At 38.5% G+C, this 18,144-nt stretch overlaps 1 protein-coding gene across 1 annotated transcript in view; it reads left to right on the top strand.

The window, feature by feature from the left end:
* The first annotated feature begins 482 nt into the window (after nucleotides 1-482).
* LOC119719378 (unconventional myosin-Id-like) overlaps nucleotides 483-18,144 on the top strand; it is a 48,203-nt gene continuing 30,541 nt past the window's right edge. The window contains exons 1-4 of the mRNA XM_038188806.1: nucleotides 483-693; nucleotides 9,204-9,412; nucleotides 11,118-11,211; nucleotides 13,982-14,147. Of these exons, the coding sequence (XP_038044734.1) occupies nucleotides 596-693; nucleotides 9,204-9,412; nucleotides 11,118-11,211; nucleotides 13,982-14,147 (567 nt within the window). The 5' untranslated portion in view covers nucleotides 483-595. The remainder of the gene's footprint in view (nucleotides 694-9,203; nucleotides 9,413-11,117; nucleotides 11,212-13,981; nucleotides 14,148-18,144) is intronic.

An 18,144-nucleotide genomic window follows, 5' to 3' on the forward strand; every position in this document is an offset into this window, starting at 1 on the left:
AAGACGATAGGAGAATTGAACAAATCATTTTTTTTTTAAGAGCACGGGTACACATCTTTCACATGGATGTAGGCCTATTAATTTAATTTAGAAGTCAAATTTGCGATTTTTTTTTTATTCTTCCGGACTACAACAAACTAAATAACCATTGCAAGTCTAATTTGCGTATAAGTACCAATTTATTCCAAGGGGTAAGAAGGTTTTTTTTCTTTTCTTTTCTTGAGATACGCAGTGTTTATCTTCTTAATTAGAGGTTGGCAATCATCCGAAAGTGAGTGGCAGATAAATTTGGATACAATACACAAACTTGTAATTATTAACTCCAATAGCGCCCTCCTACTGTGCCCACCAGAAAATGGCATCAACTACACGGGAAAATTCCAACTATAAGTTGTTCACTCCCAGACGCTTTCTCATATAAATACACAAACGATTGTGTACAGGACCTGACTAAATTTATCATCGCGCACTGTGCTGCACAAGTGACTCAATTTAGTAGCATTCATCAACATGCACTGATGCGGAGCGGAAGGTGTTTATCCACACAGTCTTATTTGCGGCGGGTTTCAGTGTGGAATTTAAAAGATAAAAAGCGATGGCAGAGCACGATGAGGGGGCCGAGTATGGCAAGGGGGATTTCGTCCTCCTGGACGAAATTACGGAAGAGGCCTTCATGACTAACTTGAAGCTGAGGTGAGTGCTAAACTTATGACTAAAAAAAAACCCAAGGAAAGATTCCCATGCCATGCATATCTGGCCATCACTTGTCACCGTGCACCCTGTGCACAAACCGTATGACATTTATATGAGACTGTTCTGAAAATTTCTAAGTAAGCATTTTCTCAGTAAATACTTTTATTTTTGCCTGTATTTGTCATGAGGTATTGTGTGGAGTTTAGGGGCAAACTGTGCAGCGGTTCTGTTGGAAATGTCTGTGTTTTGATGGACGTTTTTGTACTTAGCTGGTGTTTCGTGCTGCAAACAATTTTGCGGGGTTCTGACTTCTGTGTCTATGCAGAGGCTCCGCTCATGCGGAGCATCATAGTTCTAGGAGTAGGTACTTCAAACATTAAGCACACAATCAGCACTCAGACAGTAGTCCTACATCATGTTGCACCTCCTGACTCCTGTCATGCCTGTCGTTAGCCCGACTGCGTCTGGCCGTACAGTACTATCGCAAGCTCTGTAGTACAGCCAGACGCTCAATGCTTCCACAAAGACTGAATTTTTTTCCCCGCTGATGTAGCAATTTTGCTACAGATTTTGATCGAGATTGTCTTTTCATCCAGGACACAAATTTCCAAAGTTAAGGTTCTTAGTCGTAGACCTTTTCGAAAAAACGTTCTTTGGTCTCAATATTTTCATCCATCTGGCCAAAAGACGACTGTTAGTCATCATCTTCCACAAATATCGTCCTGAAAATGTCCTCCATGCGATTTCAAAATGGCGGCCGCGTTGTAATGTATGCATTATGCGAGCGTGCTTGGGTAAGATAATGAATATGCATTATTTAGTTCATAACCTCGTGTTTGTATGGCCAGCCGCGCCGCGCGCCCAACAAACGTCATAAACTATGGACGCACTATGCACTCTCCACTATTGATCACTAGCGTCTTGGGCCAAGACTAGGCTTCTGCAGAAAAATTGCGTAAGAAAATTGCATTATCTACCAATGCTAACTGTTCAAAATTACAAAAAATAGGGGTCATTAGAAGTAAAAGAAGACTGTTTCAGGTTGCAGAAATCATTTTGGAATGATAAAAGCACTTAACCCTAACCCCAAAGAATTAATTTTGGGTTAAGTACCGGTACCACATGCTACACAGTACAAAGTACAAAAATGATGCATCATGTACATACCGAATACTACAAAAATGCTATGGGTGCTGTGCCCACTTACAATGTATCCTTATGTACGTGTATGCTGAATCACTGCTACAGTTTACCTCTAGTAGTATTTTGTAGCTTTGGGGAAGGTACCGATATAAATGTAGGCATGATGGGAACAAAAACAAAGTACCGGTAGGGCCTGTAAAAATCGCCAATGTTTGTCCAGTACAATACATGTACCGGTATGCTCTGCCATTTCTTTCTCCACTACTTGGAATTAATTAATGTACCGGTAGCCGTACAAATCGAGACAGATCTTCAAGTACCAAATTATAAGTTGTTCACATCGTGATCCAGAAATGCTGGATAATTATTAGGCTAAATTGTCTGTAATTCTCCCCGATAAAGTGATAACACCTTTTTTTTTTGTGGGGGGGGGGGGGGGCACGAAACAACATACGTATGGGACAACATGATGTAGCATCCAGAATTGGGCATTGCTGAGTGCAAGCGTAGTTGTGTGCGTAGTGTACAACATGTACATCTGTGTCGTCATTGTACGTATACATGTAAGGCCAAAAAAAAAAGTCTCCGTTTTCTGGTATACGCGCGCATCGCCGTAGCCATGCGCGTCGGCAAAATGAAAAAGTTTTTTTTTCAATGAAAGATGATCTCTCAAAACCGCCAAACTCACTGATTTGACTGGAATCCTGCTGCTGCACAATTTTAACGTGTTTTTAGATGGGGTTATGGTCGAGAATAAGCTTTATGTGGCCTCTCTGGACTCCCATATATTTGCACTAAGTTTAGTCGGGCACCATTTGCACTCATCAGCTGACATTTGAAGCAAAAAAATCAGGTAAAAAAAAAAAAAGCTGCGTCGCCACACCACTTTTTGGGCAAGCTCCATACCAGAAACCGGAGACTTTTGTTTTTGGCCTAATGTGGTTGAATATATATGTATTGTACCGGCATGTACTGTATGCTGTGCAATTTGTTGATTTCCAACTGAACAATTTACATTATTTACACATTAGGAACTGTACATTAGCATCATCCAAGCAAAATTCCTTTTTAAAATTTTTGTTTGTTAATTTGTTTTCCAAAACATCACAAATACTAATTTCCAAACATTACAAATTATAATAACAATGTACGGTCACAATAATTGGGGACAGACACAAGGAGAAAGCCAAGGCGTGTACAAAATAAATACAAAGTTGTTAAACTAAGTTAATTTTCATTCACCTCATGTAATGTTCATGTACCGGCAGTTGATCACCCAATTTAATTCCAGCTTCACACTACATATTCATGGCATTATTTGTATTCAAAGTCAGAATATGACGTGATGTGTTTTTCAGTTATAAGTTCATGTATTGTACAGTTTTGCAATTTTCAAATGAAACCACAATGCTTAACCATTACAGCAGAGTCCTTGACTTGAGTAGTTTACATCCTGAACTGATGAAGTCTCTCTTCACAATAGACAATGCCACACTGACCATACTCTGAGCCAAGCATTTTTATGTTCGGAATTTAGGCCCTTGGAATTCCAGCATAAAAAGTTGCCACCCTTTTCCCCAACACTTACAGAACCGTGGCACATTATTATCACGTACATGTATAAAAGATTCTAATGTCACACTCCATGGTGCATGAGAATATATCATAACAACACCTATTTATCTGCTGTCTGGCACGCTCCATGTCTGTGGTAATGGAAACTGTGTGTGTGTGAATCAGTCTGTTGGAATGTTGATGGTTGCTTTGCGGACACTTCAGCATGTTCATTGGGTGGTTTTGTGGAGGAAGTGGACTATGCATTGGGAGTGGTGCTACCATGGTGCTACTACAGGGCTGTGGCTTGGCTGATACCAATATTTGATCACCAACCAAACAGCCCAATATATATAGCTTTTTTTTTATTCATTCAAAAAAATTGAATATTAAGAATGATGAAAAGTGTACATTTGTTTGGTTTCATTGTTTGTCAAATGCCACACTTTGTTGAATGCTGCACTTTGCACATAATCTGAGACCTGCCACGAGGAATTATTATTATTATGTACAGTGTATTATTATTTATTCAGCCAAGATTTGCATCAAACAATAACAATACAGAGAATATGACAATGTAGCTTTGCAGGAGACCAGTAGTACAAGTATAAGTCATGAAACAAACTAGTGTAAACAAAAGCAAGGAGGTATGAATATTAAAGTCAGCAATGATATAAAGTCAAGGTTGTTACAAAATAAGACAAAAACAAGAACAAGACAATACCCAAATTAAGATGGCCATGATTAGGCCTAATAAAAGTGAACTGAAACTCTATTATGACTTGAAAGCCTATATCAATCCAATCTTAAAAAGGAACACACAGCAGAGCAATAATTAAAAACCCATGCACATTCATAAAAGTAAATGGTAAGTTTGGCACTGGCGAAACCAACCACTAAACAGCATTAGTCCAACCAAAAAAAATTAAACAACATGAGGGAACGGTTTTATGAGGATGCCAACAAAAGAATGAAGATGAAAAACTGATGAATTATATAGAAAACTGAAGTAAACTACCGGTACAACAAATGGCAAGTTTGTCTCAACCATTAAACAGCATTGAACAAAATACTTAACGGATGCCAACAAAAGAATGTACACGTTTGTATGTAAGATAAAAATTAAAAAGGTACATGTAGGCCTATAACAACAAAATGAGAAGAAATATGCGACAAGTAAACCTACATGTAAATTAGACAAGCAAAAACCAAGTAATTGGCAACAGAAATAATGGGGGGGGGGGGGAGAGACCGACAGACATCATGCTGTCAGTGAAAAATAAAGGCAAAACTGGCAATATCAAGTACATAATGTACATGTACTTGAAGTTATAGTCTGTAGGAAGTGGTTGCACAAATAAATGTTAAAACACTTCAACAAATCGCAGATAATAGAATTCTTAATATTGGTAGGCACACTACCAATGTTCATATTTACCGGTACAAATAAACTCAAAGCTCTTCTGGGAAACGTTAAAAATGTCGGCCAAAAAAATTCCACTAGGCCTACTTTTTCTATAATTTAACAAGCTGTTTTAATGCAAATATCGCAATTGGCGGCTACCCATGGGCCTTATTCACGAGTTGGCCATTTTTGTCAAGTTTCCTGAATTTGTTAACTGTGTAATGGGATGGTGTCCGACTATTTATGCAAGCACAATGCAGCCTTATTTTACTGTCATTGGTTTTTGTTTTATGGCTTTAATTTAGGCCCTAATTAAAAATTTTATATTATTCATTGAAGCAGACTGGAATTTATTATCTAGATTAAAGGGAATGTACATCATTGGCTTTTGCTGTTATTTTCAGAAATGAACTATTTGAGAGGTTAGTATAATAGATCAAATATTGTTACACTGACATTTTTTAAGTTTTGTGTTCGAAAAGGTTGGAAAAACCAAGAAAAACAAAAAATTTCAAGTAGTCTGGTTCCCTGACTCCACAAAAGATAAAATGGATCAATTTATAGATGATGGACAATTGTAAGGCAAGGGAACCAGTCTAGCTAGCCTGCACCCGTTCATGAACATGTAACCAATTTAGCAAACAAAATTGGACTGAAAAATGGTAAATTTGGAGCAGTAGTTGAAAAATAGTTAGGTTTTTCCAACGCTGGTCGGCCGACCACCGTTGGAAATGTTTACAAAAATACCATTTTCTTGAAAATGACTTCACACCAGGTGCCATAATTTTACAAGATGCTTGAGACTGTCATTTACCAACATCCTAGTAAGGTATTTCGTAAAAACTTGGTAGTTTTATTTTTCGATGTTTGCAAATGTTGTATATTCCCTTTAAGTTGCTTTCATTTCTCTTTGCAAGAACTTTCCAAAAATTAAAATTTTACTTAACATTCAATTCAATATGGCCGACCCGTGAATAAGGCCCATGTACATACTTTGGATTCATTTTGTTGGGACCTTGGGTATTAATTGCACATTTGGGAAATTGGGGTTTTGGGGAGTGAGTCACCCATGTGGAAGGCTAATTGTTTTTACAAATTTGTACTTCATGTTTAACATTCCAGTGTGGTTTTTGCTTTCACTTCGTGAATGCTTGTTCTGTAAGGTATATGTGCCACATGAAAAACAGAGATCAGGACAAGGTTTGCGGTGCGGTGGCATGGGGGGGAGGGGGGCACACATTCCCAGTGCCCCCCCCCCCCCCCCCAGGTGCCCCAATAAAATAAAAACTTGAAATGTTGCCACTTGCAAAGACAGAAGCGGAAGAGAACTGAAGTTGACTATTTCAAGAATCTATACACTGTAAATTATCCTCTTGACACTACAGCTTTGAGAAATGCGAATAAAAACGATACAAAAAAGAGTGCCATCTACCAAAAGAAATTGTTTATAAATTATAAAATGTTTTACATTTGTGATGTGTACATACAAATCCGTAGATTTTTAGAATACACAATTTCTTAATGCGGTAGCTCAAACTTGTTAAAAATCTTCACATGCTGCCATTACATAAACTGAATACTTTGATACACACAGAGAAGTGAGAGAACCTACATTGTACAGCTTCACACATGGGTAGCCACTAGGCATCAACTATGAAAAAAAGAAAGATTTGATGAGTACATGCACATCTCAAATTCCAGTGCTTTATAAATGTATAGCCTGTTATTGTTCCTTATCTTTTTATCAGCCTCATATCAGCAGTGTAATTATTGGTCTCCAGGACGTGTACAAAGGAACAAGCACTCAAATGCACAAACCTGCAGTAGAACTATTGAACCCAAAGAGGGTGTGGTACACGCCTGTTGATGATGTACATGTACAATGTACTTCACGTTCAATTGCACTAGATTAGCAGTTGTACATGTATACCGGTAGGCCTGTGAATGTGATGCGGAAAATGTACATGTAGTTGTGTACATTTTGTGTACAAGTCTAGATACTAACACATGTACATGTATTCACTCAATTTTTAAACATTTTTTTTCTGGCGAGAATTTGTTCAGTGCAGCCTGCAAAAACAAAACCCCAAATTGGGAATTTTAAGTTTCAACAGTTAATAATAATCGCATTGGCTTTTGAGAGGGGAGGGGGTTCAAGTTATTTTGGAACCGGGTACAAATTGCCATAATGGCCAGGTACTGGTACATTTACCAGCAGTGTTCTAGCCAGGGTGAAATTATAGCGTAGGGGTAATTTTGGTTCGCCGACTAATGCGAGCGCGAAGCCCTTCCGGCGTGGGGTCCGGGGCCCGCTTAAGGGCCCCGAAAAATTTTGGACTCTAGATGCTCTGTGGTGCAATCTGAGGCGATTCCCTGCCACTTTCCCCTGAATTTTTTTCAGCAGAAGTGTTTAAAATTATAAGAAAATTCGTTTTATTTGTTTCAATGATACTCTTGCTCCTGTAAAGTTTCTCCTATTTTCAAATTTTAGAACATGTTTACAATGTATAAATTGTTCCAAAATCAATGCTTTCTGATGTTGAACCATTTTTAGTAGTTCCTCAATGTTTTATAAAAAAAATGAGATTTATTAAGTGCGAGAACAAATCGCATGAACATTTCATATTCATGTAACGATTCATTGAATTCAAGTTTGAAGTCAGTGTAATTTAATCTAAAACTAAAACAGGGAGTACTTAAGGCATGCATGTACTACAAGGTTTTACATGGAGGAATAAGAACCATATCATTCTCATGAGACACTGACAGCCCAGTTTCAATTTCAAGAAGCCTGTAGCATTGCCGTAGCAGTAGTTCGATTTTAAATTTGTAAATATAACCAGCGGCAGGAAGAGAAATTGTAAAACCATGGAGGTCTCAGACAGAAAAAGTTGTCGCCGATTGCAATTTCAACATGCTACAACACAATGTGAAGGAGAAATCTCATTTTTGTTATGTTAAAAAACATAATTGTAGATAATGACGATGAGAAATAATCACCGGGAATTTCTTCCTATCCCGGCCGCGGCCGGCCCCAGCCGGCCCGGCGTGCTCAAAGTCGCTGCGCTTGTATACGAACAAACGGAATTGGGAGCAGATATTATTTTTTTTCGCAACCAAAATTTATAGCGTAGCGGTAGCGTTGCGGCGCGATTTAAGCGTAGCGCTTATTTCCGAAAGCGTAGCGGGTGCTAGCGCTATTTGATGCCTGGCTAGAACACTGTTTACCGGTACGTGCAGAATAGTGCAATCTGCCTCTAAAATAGCCGAATTGAAGCATGAGATTTCAAATCCTCCATTGGAACTTGTCGGCAAATGCTCAAAGCAAAACTCAGTACTACATGTACATGTAAACACTCATGTACATTTTTTGTATTCAGATTGATACAATTTTTCCCTTTCAGAAGAGTACATGTAGTGTCAGAATGCGCAGAGAAGGTTTCATGTAATACAATGGGAAAAAAAGTGGTACATACATTGTACATGTATACCTCTTTGGGTCCAGTATTGGCTACCCAGATATCCATCCCAGCCCTATGGGGGAAATACATTAACTTCAATCTGCAATCTTCAATCCTGAATGATCGCTCCACGGTCCATATCACTCATCGTGTATCACGGTATTCCAAGATGCATGCACCAATTCTGCTGCATCTGGTACGTGTACATACAATGTAATAGGATAACCGCTAAAAAGTTTGTGTACTTGAAGCATGCATGTTCCATCTTTTCTGTGCGTCAAGTTTGCTTGAAGATACATTTGTTATCCCACTCACGCTCGTGGAGCATGGAAAAATATTGCGTCTGTGTTCCATGCCTTTCAGACACAAACACAGTGACACACTACATTTTTGTATGTAATTTATTCGATCACTTACAAGTGCATGATAAACTGACAGGCCTAACATCCCATTTCTAAGAAATTTTGTTTTCTAAAATATACTTCAAATGGCATTTTTCATTTCCTTGTTCCTTCTCGATGGAATTAAATGCAAACTTCATAAGTTTGTTGTTCAACCACCTGCTTCAGTAAAAGCTGCAAAAACCAACAAACTTGTGTCCAGAAGTCCCTGGGAGAATCAACTGAATTGTTTGTTTTATATTGAAGAATTGTTTTGAACCTTGGGCAAAGTCTACTGTTTGAACCTGTAGATAAAGATTTGGGCACAGAACAAACTGAAAGACCTTTTTTTTTTTACTGTTGTGTAGAGAAAAATGCAGCAAGTTTTAGGCCCTACTGATTTTATTTTGTTCATTTAGCAGATTGCCAAGAAAAAAAAACCAATTGATGCAGTTTTATGTTTAGGGATAAATGAATCAAAACAATCCTAGAAATTAGAAAATAATTGCATTTTGTGAATATTTGGTGTCCAATTCACAACCTTTCATCATTCGACCTTTTTTCCAGATTTGAAAACGGCAGAATATACACATACATTGGAGAGGTGGTGGTCTCCATCAACCCCTACCGGACTATGGACATGTTCGGTCCGGAGGTGGTGGAGAGCTACAAAGGCAGAGAGATCTACGAACGGCCCCCTCACATATTTGCCATCGCCGATGCGGCCTACAAGAGCATGAAGAGACGGGCAAGAGACACTTGTATAGTCATCTCAGGTCAGCAAAGTGAAGTGCTGTAGTGGAGTCAATCACGAGTCCTAACAATTTCCTCACAAGTCCATCACGAGTCCTCACAAGTCCTTGCAATTCCGTCACAAGTCCATCACAAGTCCCTCACAAGTCTGTCACAAATATCTCACAAGTCCATCACAAGTCCGTCACAAGTCCACCACAAGTCCATCACAAGTCTGTCCAAGTCAATCACAAGTCCATTACAAGTCCATCACAAGTGTGTCACAAGTCCGTCACAAGTCCGTCACAAGCCCATTGCAAGTCCCCACAAGTCCTCACAATCGCAGGTTCTCAAATATCCCTCACAAGTCCATCACAAGTCCTCACAATCACAGGCCTTCAAAATTCCCTCAAAAGTCCTACACAAGTCTCTCACAAACAGGCCCTCAAATGTCCCACATAAGTCCCTCACAGGTCCCTCGATCACAAGTCCTCACAAGTCCCTCACAAGTCCTACCGGTACACAAGTCTCTCACAATTGCAGGTCCTCAAATGTCTCACACAAGTCCCACACAAGACCCACACAAGCCCTCACAAGTTCCTCACCAGCCCTCGCAAGTCCCACACAAGTCCCTCACAGGTCCCTCGATCACAAGTCCTCACAAGTCCCTCACAAGTCCTACCGGTACACAAGTCTCTCACAATTACAGGTCCTCAAATGTCCCTCAAAAGTTGCTCACAAGTCCCTCACATACATTGTACAAGTCCTCACTAGTCATCCAGTCTTGACTCACAAGCTACATGTACATGTACATGTACCGGTACATGTATGGAGATGAACTGTGACAGAGGCACTCCATATTTGTTATTGTTCATCCGGTCCCCTAGCTAACATTACTTGTGACTGGACCTACATGTATGACATAATTTGTGATTTACTCTAGACTGGACTTGTGATCAACTTGCAATGGACTCATCTACAACTCTGGCAAACGTTTCTTTCATTTCAAAGTTTCTTTTTCCTCTACGCTTCTTATAATTAGTCCATGTCTATCCCCAAACAGCCCTGCCTTTTACTCTAAAGCCCAAATCTGCCAAGCACTCTGGGGTTTTATAGATTCATCGGAGAATAACTACATGTACAGTGCAATAAAATGTAGTACAGGTGTTTATACACATACATTTTCTAATTGCAAATGTCATTAGCCATTAACCCTACCCCCCTAGGCCCTTTTTGCTAAGTACCATCCTCAATCCTCCAAAATTCTCCAAAATTTTGCAACTCCGCCTAAATTTTTCAAAATTGTCAGACAGTCCTGCCTCAAAATGCATTCATCGTCAATCCTCCAAAATCCTCCTCATCCCAAAATTTTGCACTCGTGTTTACCAACGCCAAATCCTTCAAAATCATCAGACAGTCCTGCCTCAAAATGCATTCATCCTCAATCCTCCAAAATCCTCTTGTGCTTCAATCACCATTCATCCTCAATCCTCCAAAATCCTCATGTGCTTCAATCACCATTCATCCTCAATCCTCCAGAATCCTCATTTGATTCAATCACCATTCATCCTCAATCCTCTAGAATCCTCCAAAACCGCCAGGAGGATTTTGGAGGAGTGAGGTGGGTTAGGGTGAAAAGGGACGTCACTACTACATGTGTACTACATGGTTAGTTTCTGGCAATTGGCTGGTTTCTGACACTTGTTATAGTAACAATCGCTAATGATATTTTTTTTTCCCATTTCATAGGGGAAAGTGGTTCAGGGAAGACAGAAGCATCCAAGATCATCATGCGGTACATTGCAGCAGTAACAAATGTCGGCAAACAGCAGGATGTTGAAAGGTAGGGCATAGGTACCGTAGCTAGTCATGTTACTGGTACATGCTTGTGATACTCAGAATTATCGATCATAAATCTCTGAAAGTGCAAGTTGGTTTGAAATCAAAGTTCCATTTCCTAGTTTACGTATAGGAATCTGTACAATATGTTTCCAATTTACTTACTTTTAATATTCATTTGGGCAATTCCATGGTTAGGCCAAAAAAAAAAAATATTCGGTCTCTGGTCAGACCAAAGTTCCGGAATTTTTTTTTTTTTTTTTTTTTTTTTTTTTTCTTCAAGCTTGGATTGTACAGACAAGGTGGGGTACTATTTTGCTCTGTTGGTGTCCTCATGTACATTGGTGTCCTCCATAATTTGCCTTGGTGCTCTCGATCATTTGCCTTGGTGCAATTTCCCATTCCTTGGTGCTCTTTGGTAACAAAAAAATGAGGAGGTGCGGCAATAGAGGGCGCTGTTGGAGCTACCGCGGAACATTTTGGGAAAAAAAAAGATTGACGCGCATGCTTAAAATCGACGCGCGCGCTGACCAGAGACCGACTTATTTTTTTTTTTGGCCTTACTCACATTACACTTTTTTTGCGTCCTTTCATATTCCAAGTGCTGTGGTTTGAGCAGTAGTTGGAAAAGCTATCTGATATTTTGCATACACTATATTCAATGCTTCACCCTGATGGTAACAAAATAATATGTTTGTACTATTGTTTATAACATTATAAGATCATGACACTCTTGGAAAAAAACCTACTACTCGCATAACACAAAAAGGTATGCCAAATATTGGCTTTGTTTTGATTCCCCTGTCTCCCTAAACTGCAGGCATGCAACTTTTCCTCGGATCAGCTGATTTCCTCTTTTTTTACTTCCCATGTGTGCCATTGAAAATAGAAAACTGTACAAAGTCTGGGAAAAATGTGAATTTCCTCTTTTTTTTGTGATTTCCCAGTTGCATGCCTGAAACTGAAAGTGCAACGACCAAATTGATATATTTACAGGACATCTTCCATACTAGTTTAATACTAAAATGGCCAATAAAAAAATGAAGACCCCAATCAGGTATAATTGATACACAGAGAAAGATTGGTTACTCACATTACAGTTACTCTCATTACAGTTTGTCTAACCATTTTGCTGAGGTCAAACGAAAACTTTACCCCCACAATTTTGATCAGATTTTAACTGCATGGACTTGAACAACCCTAAACCCATGAACTGAAACCAAAATATACATGTAGCCAACAAACAAATAAAGAAATAATAACCAAAGTAGAATTTTGGTTAACCGCACTATTGTAACTTGCATTACTATTTGTTGTTTTAGGTTGGGAACAAATCAAATCTTGATCAGGACAGGTCTAATTCAATCTAAATCATTTTATCAAACAAAACAAATGCCTAGGCTATACAACCAAATCAGTTAATCATTCTTTGATAATCAACATAATTACAGCATTACAATTTAATTTCTTTACAGAAAATGAATGATTGGCTAAGAAAGTTTATTTCCTGGTCCCCCTTAGCAACAACTTAAAAGTAACAAGCATTGGTTCTGGATTGAATTTGAATTTTGGCAGCCATGTCATGGTTTGTGTGGAATTGCCCATTTTCATGCCACAGAGAGTGAATTTCTGATAGTTTATTTCTATTAAACTTAACTTACTTTCAGATTACATGTTTACAATGTCAATATACTATTGAAATATTGCAATTTTGTGAGAGTATCCAGACACGAACCAAACTTAAACGTAGATGTACTAGCTTTTTCATTAAATTTGATGTATGTGTACTTCATGTTTTCATGATTACACTGGCAATTTACACAATCACATTTAATTATCTACACGTACATACATGTACATTTACCCATAATGGAAAAATGATGGTGAGCAGTGGTGAGCCCTTGTGCAAATGCAGGCTGCCTGTCCATCTTGCAAGTGATTATCTCAAACTATTACAATGTACACATACGGTGTACGTACAATGTACATGTATGTAACTTGGATTAATTGCAAATACATGTGTACATACCGGTATAATCATGGTAAAAAAGCTCGCAAGTTGACCTCAAAAGCTGCGAGATATTACTAGATTTTACAAGTCCACGGTATACCGTCACAAAAGTATTGCGATATTCATTATTATCAGGTATTTTTCTGAGTGGACTATTAATATGACATCACAAAAAATACATTAATACACTTGTGCGATATCGAAACTGCAAACAGGCAGCATGGGCAGAACTTCAAAGGCCCTGCTAGATGACTAGTTAGCACAATTGTCACCTAATTAATGATCTACGGTGACCACAAGGAATTTAAACAATTAGGCCTATCCATAGTACATACTGGAAGTACCGACCTGGCCAAGTTGTTTTCTTTCACCTTTATTTTTAGAGGGCTTTTGCGCACATCTGGCCATATTTAAGAGAGGAATCAAGGTAGCGAAATTCCATACCGAGGTCGTCAGTTAAGTTTGACAGCATCATTCGGTATTGTTCGGTATCAAAAATATATTGTCACTACACGGTATTATTGAAATATAGTCCAAGCCTAACAAAGACGAGTGTAGGCTAGCCATCTGAGACCAGCGAAGTCTGATTTAATTGGCAAGATGAGACTTGAACATGTATGCAAGTCTTATTCACAAGTTCCGGTCAGTGAGTCAGGTTCTAAGATGTTGTATTGGCTGGCCCGTCTGTGATCTCAGAAGAAACAATACTAGACCTCACTTGGTTTTGATTAATGGAGTTCGCATTTGATCATTTCTCCGGCAGAGTGAAAAATATCCTCATCCAGTCCAACACAATCTTGGAGGCCTTTGGCAACGCCAAGACCAACCGCAACGACAACTCCAGCCGCTTCGGCAAGTACATGGACATCAACTTTGACTTCAAGGGTGACCCTATCGGGGGTCACATCAACAACTACTTGTTGGAAAAGGTAGGAGAACTGGCTTGGAGACAATGGGTATTGTTGGGCTCAAGTGGTCCCAGTTGTCAAAATAAACTTGAGCTGTGCCAAATATACTGAATATCCCAATGTTCGATCATTCACCAAATCCGAATAGTATTTTACCAAATTGAACATCGAACTATGAGCAAAAAAAGGTGTCAGTGGTGTTATTTTATTTTGTTTATGTTGAGTGCTTTTATTATTTGTCGTGCATGTACATGTATAATATACCACATTTACACGCATGATTTGAAAGGTTCCGTGAGGAATATGTTCCGTGAGGAATATTAACCCTAATTCATCTGAAATACCCGTATCGGTCAAATAGCAGCTTAAGTTAGCTACATGTACATGTACATGTAACTCGAAAAAGACAGGTGTGTTCTTACTTCAGTGACGTAAACGCGTACTTACATGTACTTCAGTGACGTAACGCGTGCGTGCGCTTGATTCAAAATAGGGTAAGATGCTACTTGTATTCTATTTTTTGTCAATCTGCTGATGAGTGCCTTATGGTACGAAACAGTCTGTGCAGAAGAGAAATATGCCAAAGTTTGATTAGCTCATATTCTGAATTTATTGCATGATATACACTTTTTCATATATTTTTTTAGCTTAGTGTCAATGTTTGAATATTCAAACATTTGATCAAATTTAGTTTCTGGTTATTGAACCTGCAATCTTAGGATAACCATTCCAGTGCTCTACTAACTGAGCTATCCAGCCCTATACAAAACGGTACATTTATGTGAGCAGTTCTCCATTTTGTCAATGTCTTTGTTCAAGGGGTGCTAGTCAGAAGTGATAGACATGGACAAATAAAATGGGAGACCGCCAACATACATGTACATGCAGTGCTGGTTACATATAGCTCAGTTAGCAGTGTGCCGAACAATAATCTAGCGGTCCCCGGTTCAAACTCCGCTCCATTCAATGTCTATTCTCAACATCAAATAATTATTATAATGCACGGTCTACACGAACATGTTCAATCTTTGAAAGATGTTCTCACCACAGAAAAATATTCTTAAAGTAAGGAAAATATTCTTGAAATTGGAAATTGACTAAGAAAAAAGAACTCATGTAGGATCAATTTTCTTAATGTTTTAAATATCCAAAATTTTAAGAAAATTGTTCTTTCCAAAACAAGGTTTTCTTGTGACAAGATTTATGTTCTTTATTCAAGAACATTTTTCTTGTTTAATAAACTCATTTTTGGCAGTGTGTACATGGTATTCAGTTTCTAGTTGTGGGTTTATTTGACCTTTTTTTATTTTATTTTTTGTTTTCGGTGACTTGGCGCAATTCTGTTCTGAGCATCCGCATCAAGTTGGCCCCTGGACACTTGGAGCAAAGTAAAAAAACAAAAACATTTTGCCAAGAGCTAAAGTACAATGTGTGCCAAGAATGTCATTTCCTTTTGAACAAGAGGGGGTGGTTGCTCCACATTAAAGGGAAAATACAACATTTGCAAATATCAAAAAATAAAACTACCAAATTATTTTTAAATACATGTACCTTGCTGGACTGTTAGTGAATGAAAGTCTAAAGCATCCTGTAAATCATGGCACCTGGTACACTGTCATTTTCAAGAAAAGTGGAATTTTCGTATCAATTTCCAACAATGGTCGGCCGACCAGCATTGGAAAAAGCTGGCTTATTTCAAATACTGGCCCATATTGACCATATTTAGTTACTCTTCATTTGTTTGCAATCGATTACACACCTATGATCATGATGATAGGGTACAAGCCAGCTAGAGTGGTTCCCAGACCTTACGATTCCCCAACATCTATAAATTGCTCTGTTTCATTTTTAATGGAGTCAGGGAACCAGACTACAGGAAAATGATTGTTTCTCTTGGTTTTTATAGCATCTACGAACCCAAAACGTCAAAAAAATCTGTGTAACAATATTTGCTTTATATTGCCAACCCCACTAATCTATCCATTTAGGAAAATTACAGCAAAAGCAAATGATATATTCTTTAAATAAAACCACTGCTTAAGCACGCATTCTTGTAAATTGAAACTTACACAGGTAATATAAACCTGTAGTTTAGAATCCATATTATAACTAGATATTTGATACATATGAAATGAAGCATGGGATACACATGTAAAGCAGTATCTAAAGCTTTATTGCAGGAAATAATTGGATTATTAATTTGTTGACACTGTACAAATGAAAGTTGCCCTCGGCATGTTGAAAGTGAAAGCAAATAATGTTTACATTTAGCAAGAAAGGGAGGTACACATGCACTGTTTACAGTTTTTATGCATTTGTTTTACGATCTACCTCATGTGCAGTAGAAGTACATTGTACAGACCGGTACATGTACACACATGTACATGTATATGTACCGTTATGTTCACAATACAATGTAGTTCATGCTCCGGTGAGCATGTTATCAAAAATGATTAACTGTACATGTATACATGCAAATGATGATTATAAACATGATTTAGAAAGCAACTTGTCAGTGCCATGCACTTATAGGATGGATGCTTGTACTTAAGTAGCCCAATGCAAAATGTGGTACACCATGTATGCAGTGCGTGAAATTACAGTCGGACATCGGACATTTTCCGACCACTTTCATGGTTTGTCCGACCAAATGCAGATGTGCTCGGACAAAATGTCCGAGCGATTTATGTATTCTTTGTGGAGTTGTCTTTTTCAGAAGTATGAAATAAACGGTTGCACTCAAAAGTATTTTGTTGTTCCGATGATCCGGTCTGTAATACTTACCGTACGCGCGCTGAGCGGCTGCTAACTTAACTACATGTACGTGTTGTCTTATATTCACGCAATAGATGCAACGCGTTTACACCCCAATACATGTAATGAGAATTTAGCAAGATCAAAGTACGTTGTGTTGCGCGGTATGCTTTAAGTGCGTGATTGTTACTAAATTCTCACAACGTGGCTTACTACAGAAACGAGCGCGTGAATGCCCGGCGCTTGTCATTGCAACTACATAGTGTGTATTATGGATACGTACGTACATGTACGTGCATGTACACACGTGTATGTACCGTCCACGTGTTTGAAGTATAGTAAACGCAGCCTTTTGAAAGTTCGTCTCGCAAGGTTTCACTTTCACAGAGTAATTTACTTGGGAAAAAGGACGCATTTCAAGTTTTCAATCATGAAGAGAGCACTATGTAAGTATGTTTTAACTAGTCCTCGACTGTTGATAACCTATTTGTTTGCTCATGTGACCTTCAAATTTGGAACGCTAAATGGCAGATCAAAACTTGACAATGGCAGAACACTTTTGATTGTGCTCGGACATTTTGTCTGACCACTTTTTTTGTCTAATTTCACGCACTGATGTATGCGCCTTTAAAGTTAAATTAATGAGCTCATTATGCTGCATCTCACCTCATACCTTTTTTTTGTGTGTGGAATGGGGATTAATTCAAAAAAAGGTTATATGTACATTGTAACACAAGTACTGAAAAACAAGCGCGAGTACACAATACATGTAAGCTCTGGTCCGGTTCCGGAATGTCTCACTTCATATGCAAAATAGACGCGTACATGTATGCGCATCGATTGAGACAAAGGGGCGTGTTCCGAAAACTTTCGCCAACAGTGCATTTACTTACGACGGCATTGCATTTGGTCAATTTTTGGTCAGTTGGTAGTTATAGCCTAATTTACGGGAAACTTAGGGGGGGCATTTTTGGTCAATTTTCAGGGGACAGTCCACCGACTGACCAACCACGAAGTGACATACATGTACAAACTCCTGCCAGAGCTTAAAAATTGTTTACGTATAAACATTCTACCAAATTGCTTCAGGTCATGAAACCTCTGCCATCAATTCTTAATTTGCAATTGAACATTTAATTTAAAGCAGGGTGAAAAAAGACACAAAAGTGCTCTGACAAATATTAAACCATCAGAAAAAGTCTGTCTGACCTTGCTTTCACCCTCTGCCAAACAATTGTACAGTCTGATGACTCTTAAAAAATAG

The sequence above is a fragment of the Patiria miniata genome, unplaced genomic scaffold (assembly GCF_015706575.1).
Source record: "Patiria miniata isolate m_02_andy unplaced genomic scaffold, ASM1570657v1 HiC_scaffold_8, whole genome shotgun sequence".
NCBI lineage: Eukaryota > Metazoa > Echinodermata > Asteroidea > Valvatida > Asterinidae > Patiria > Patiria miniata.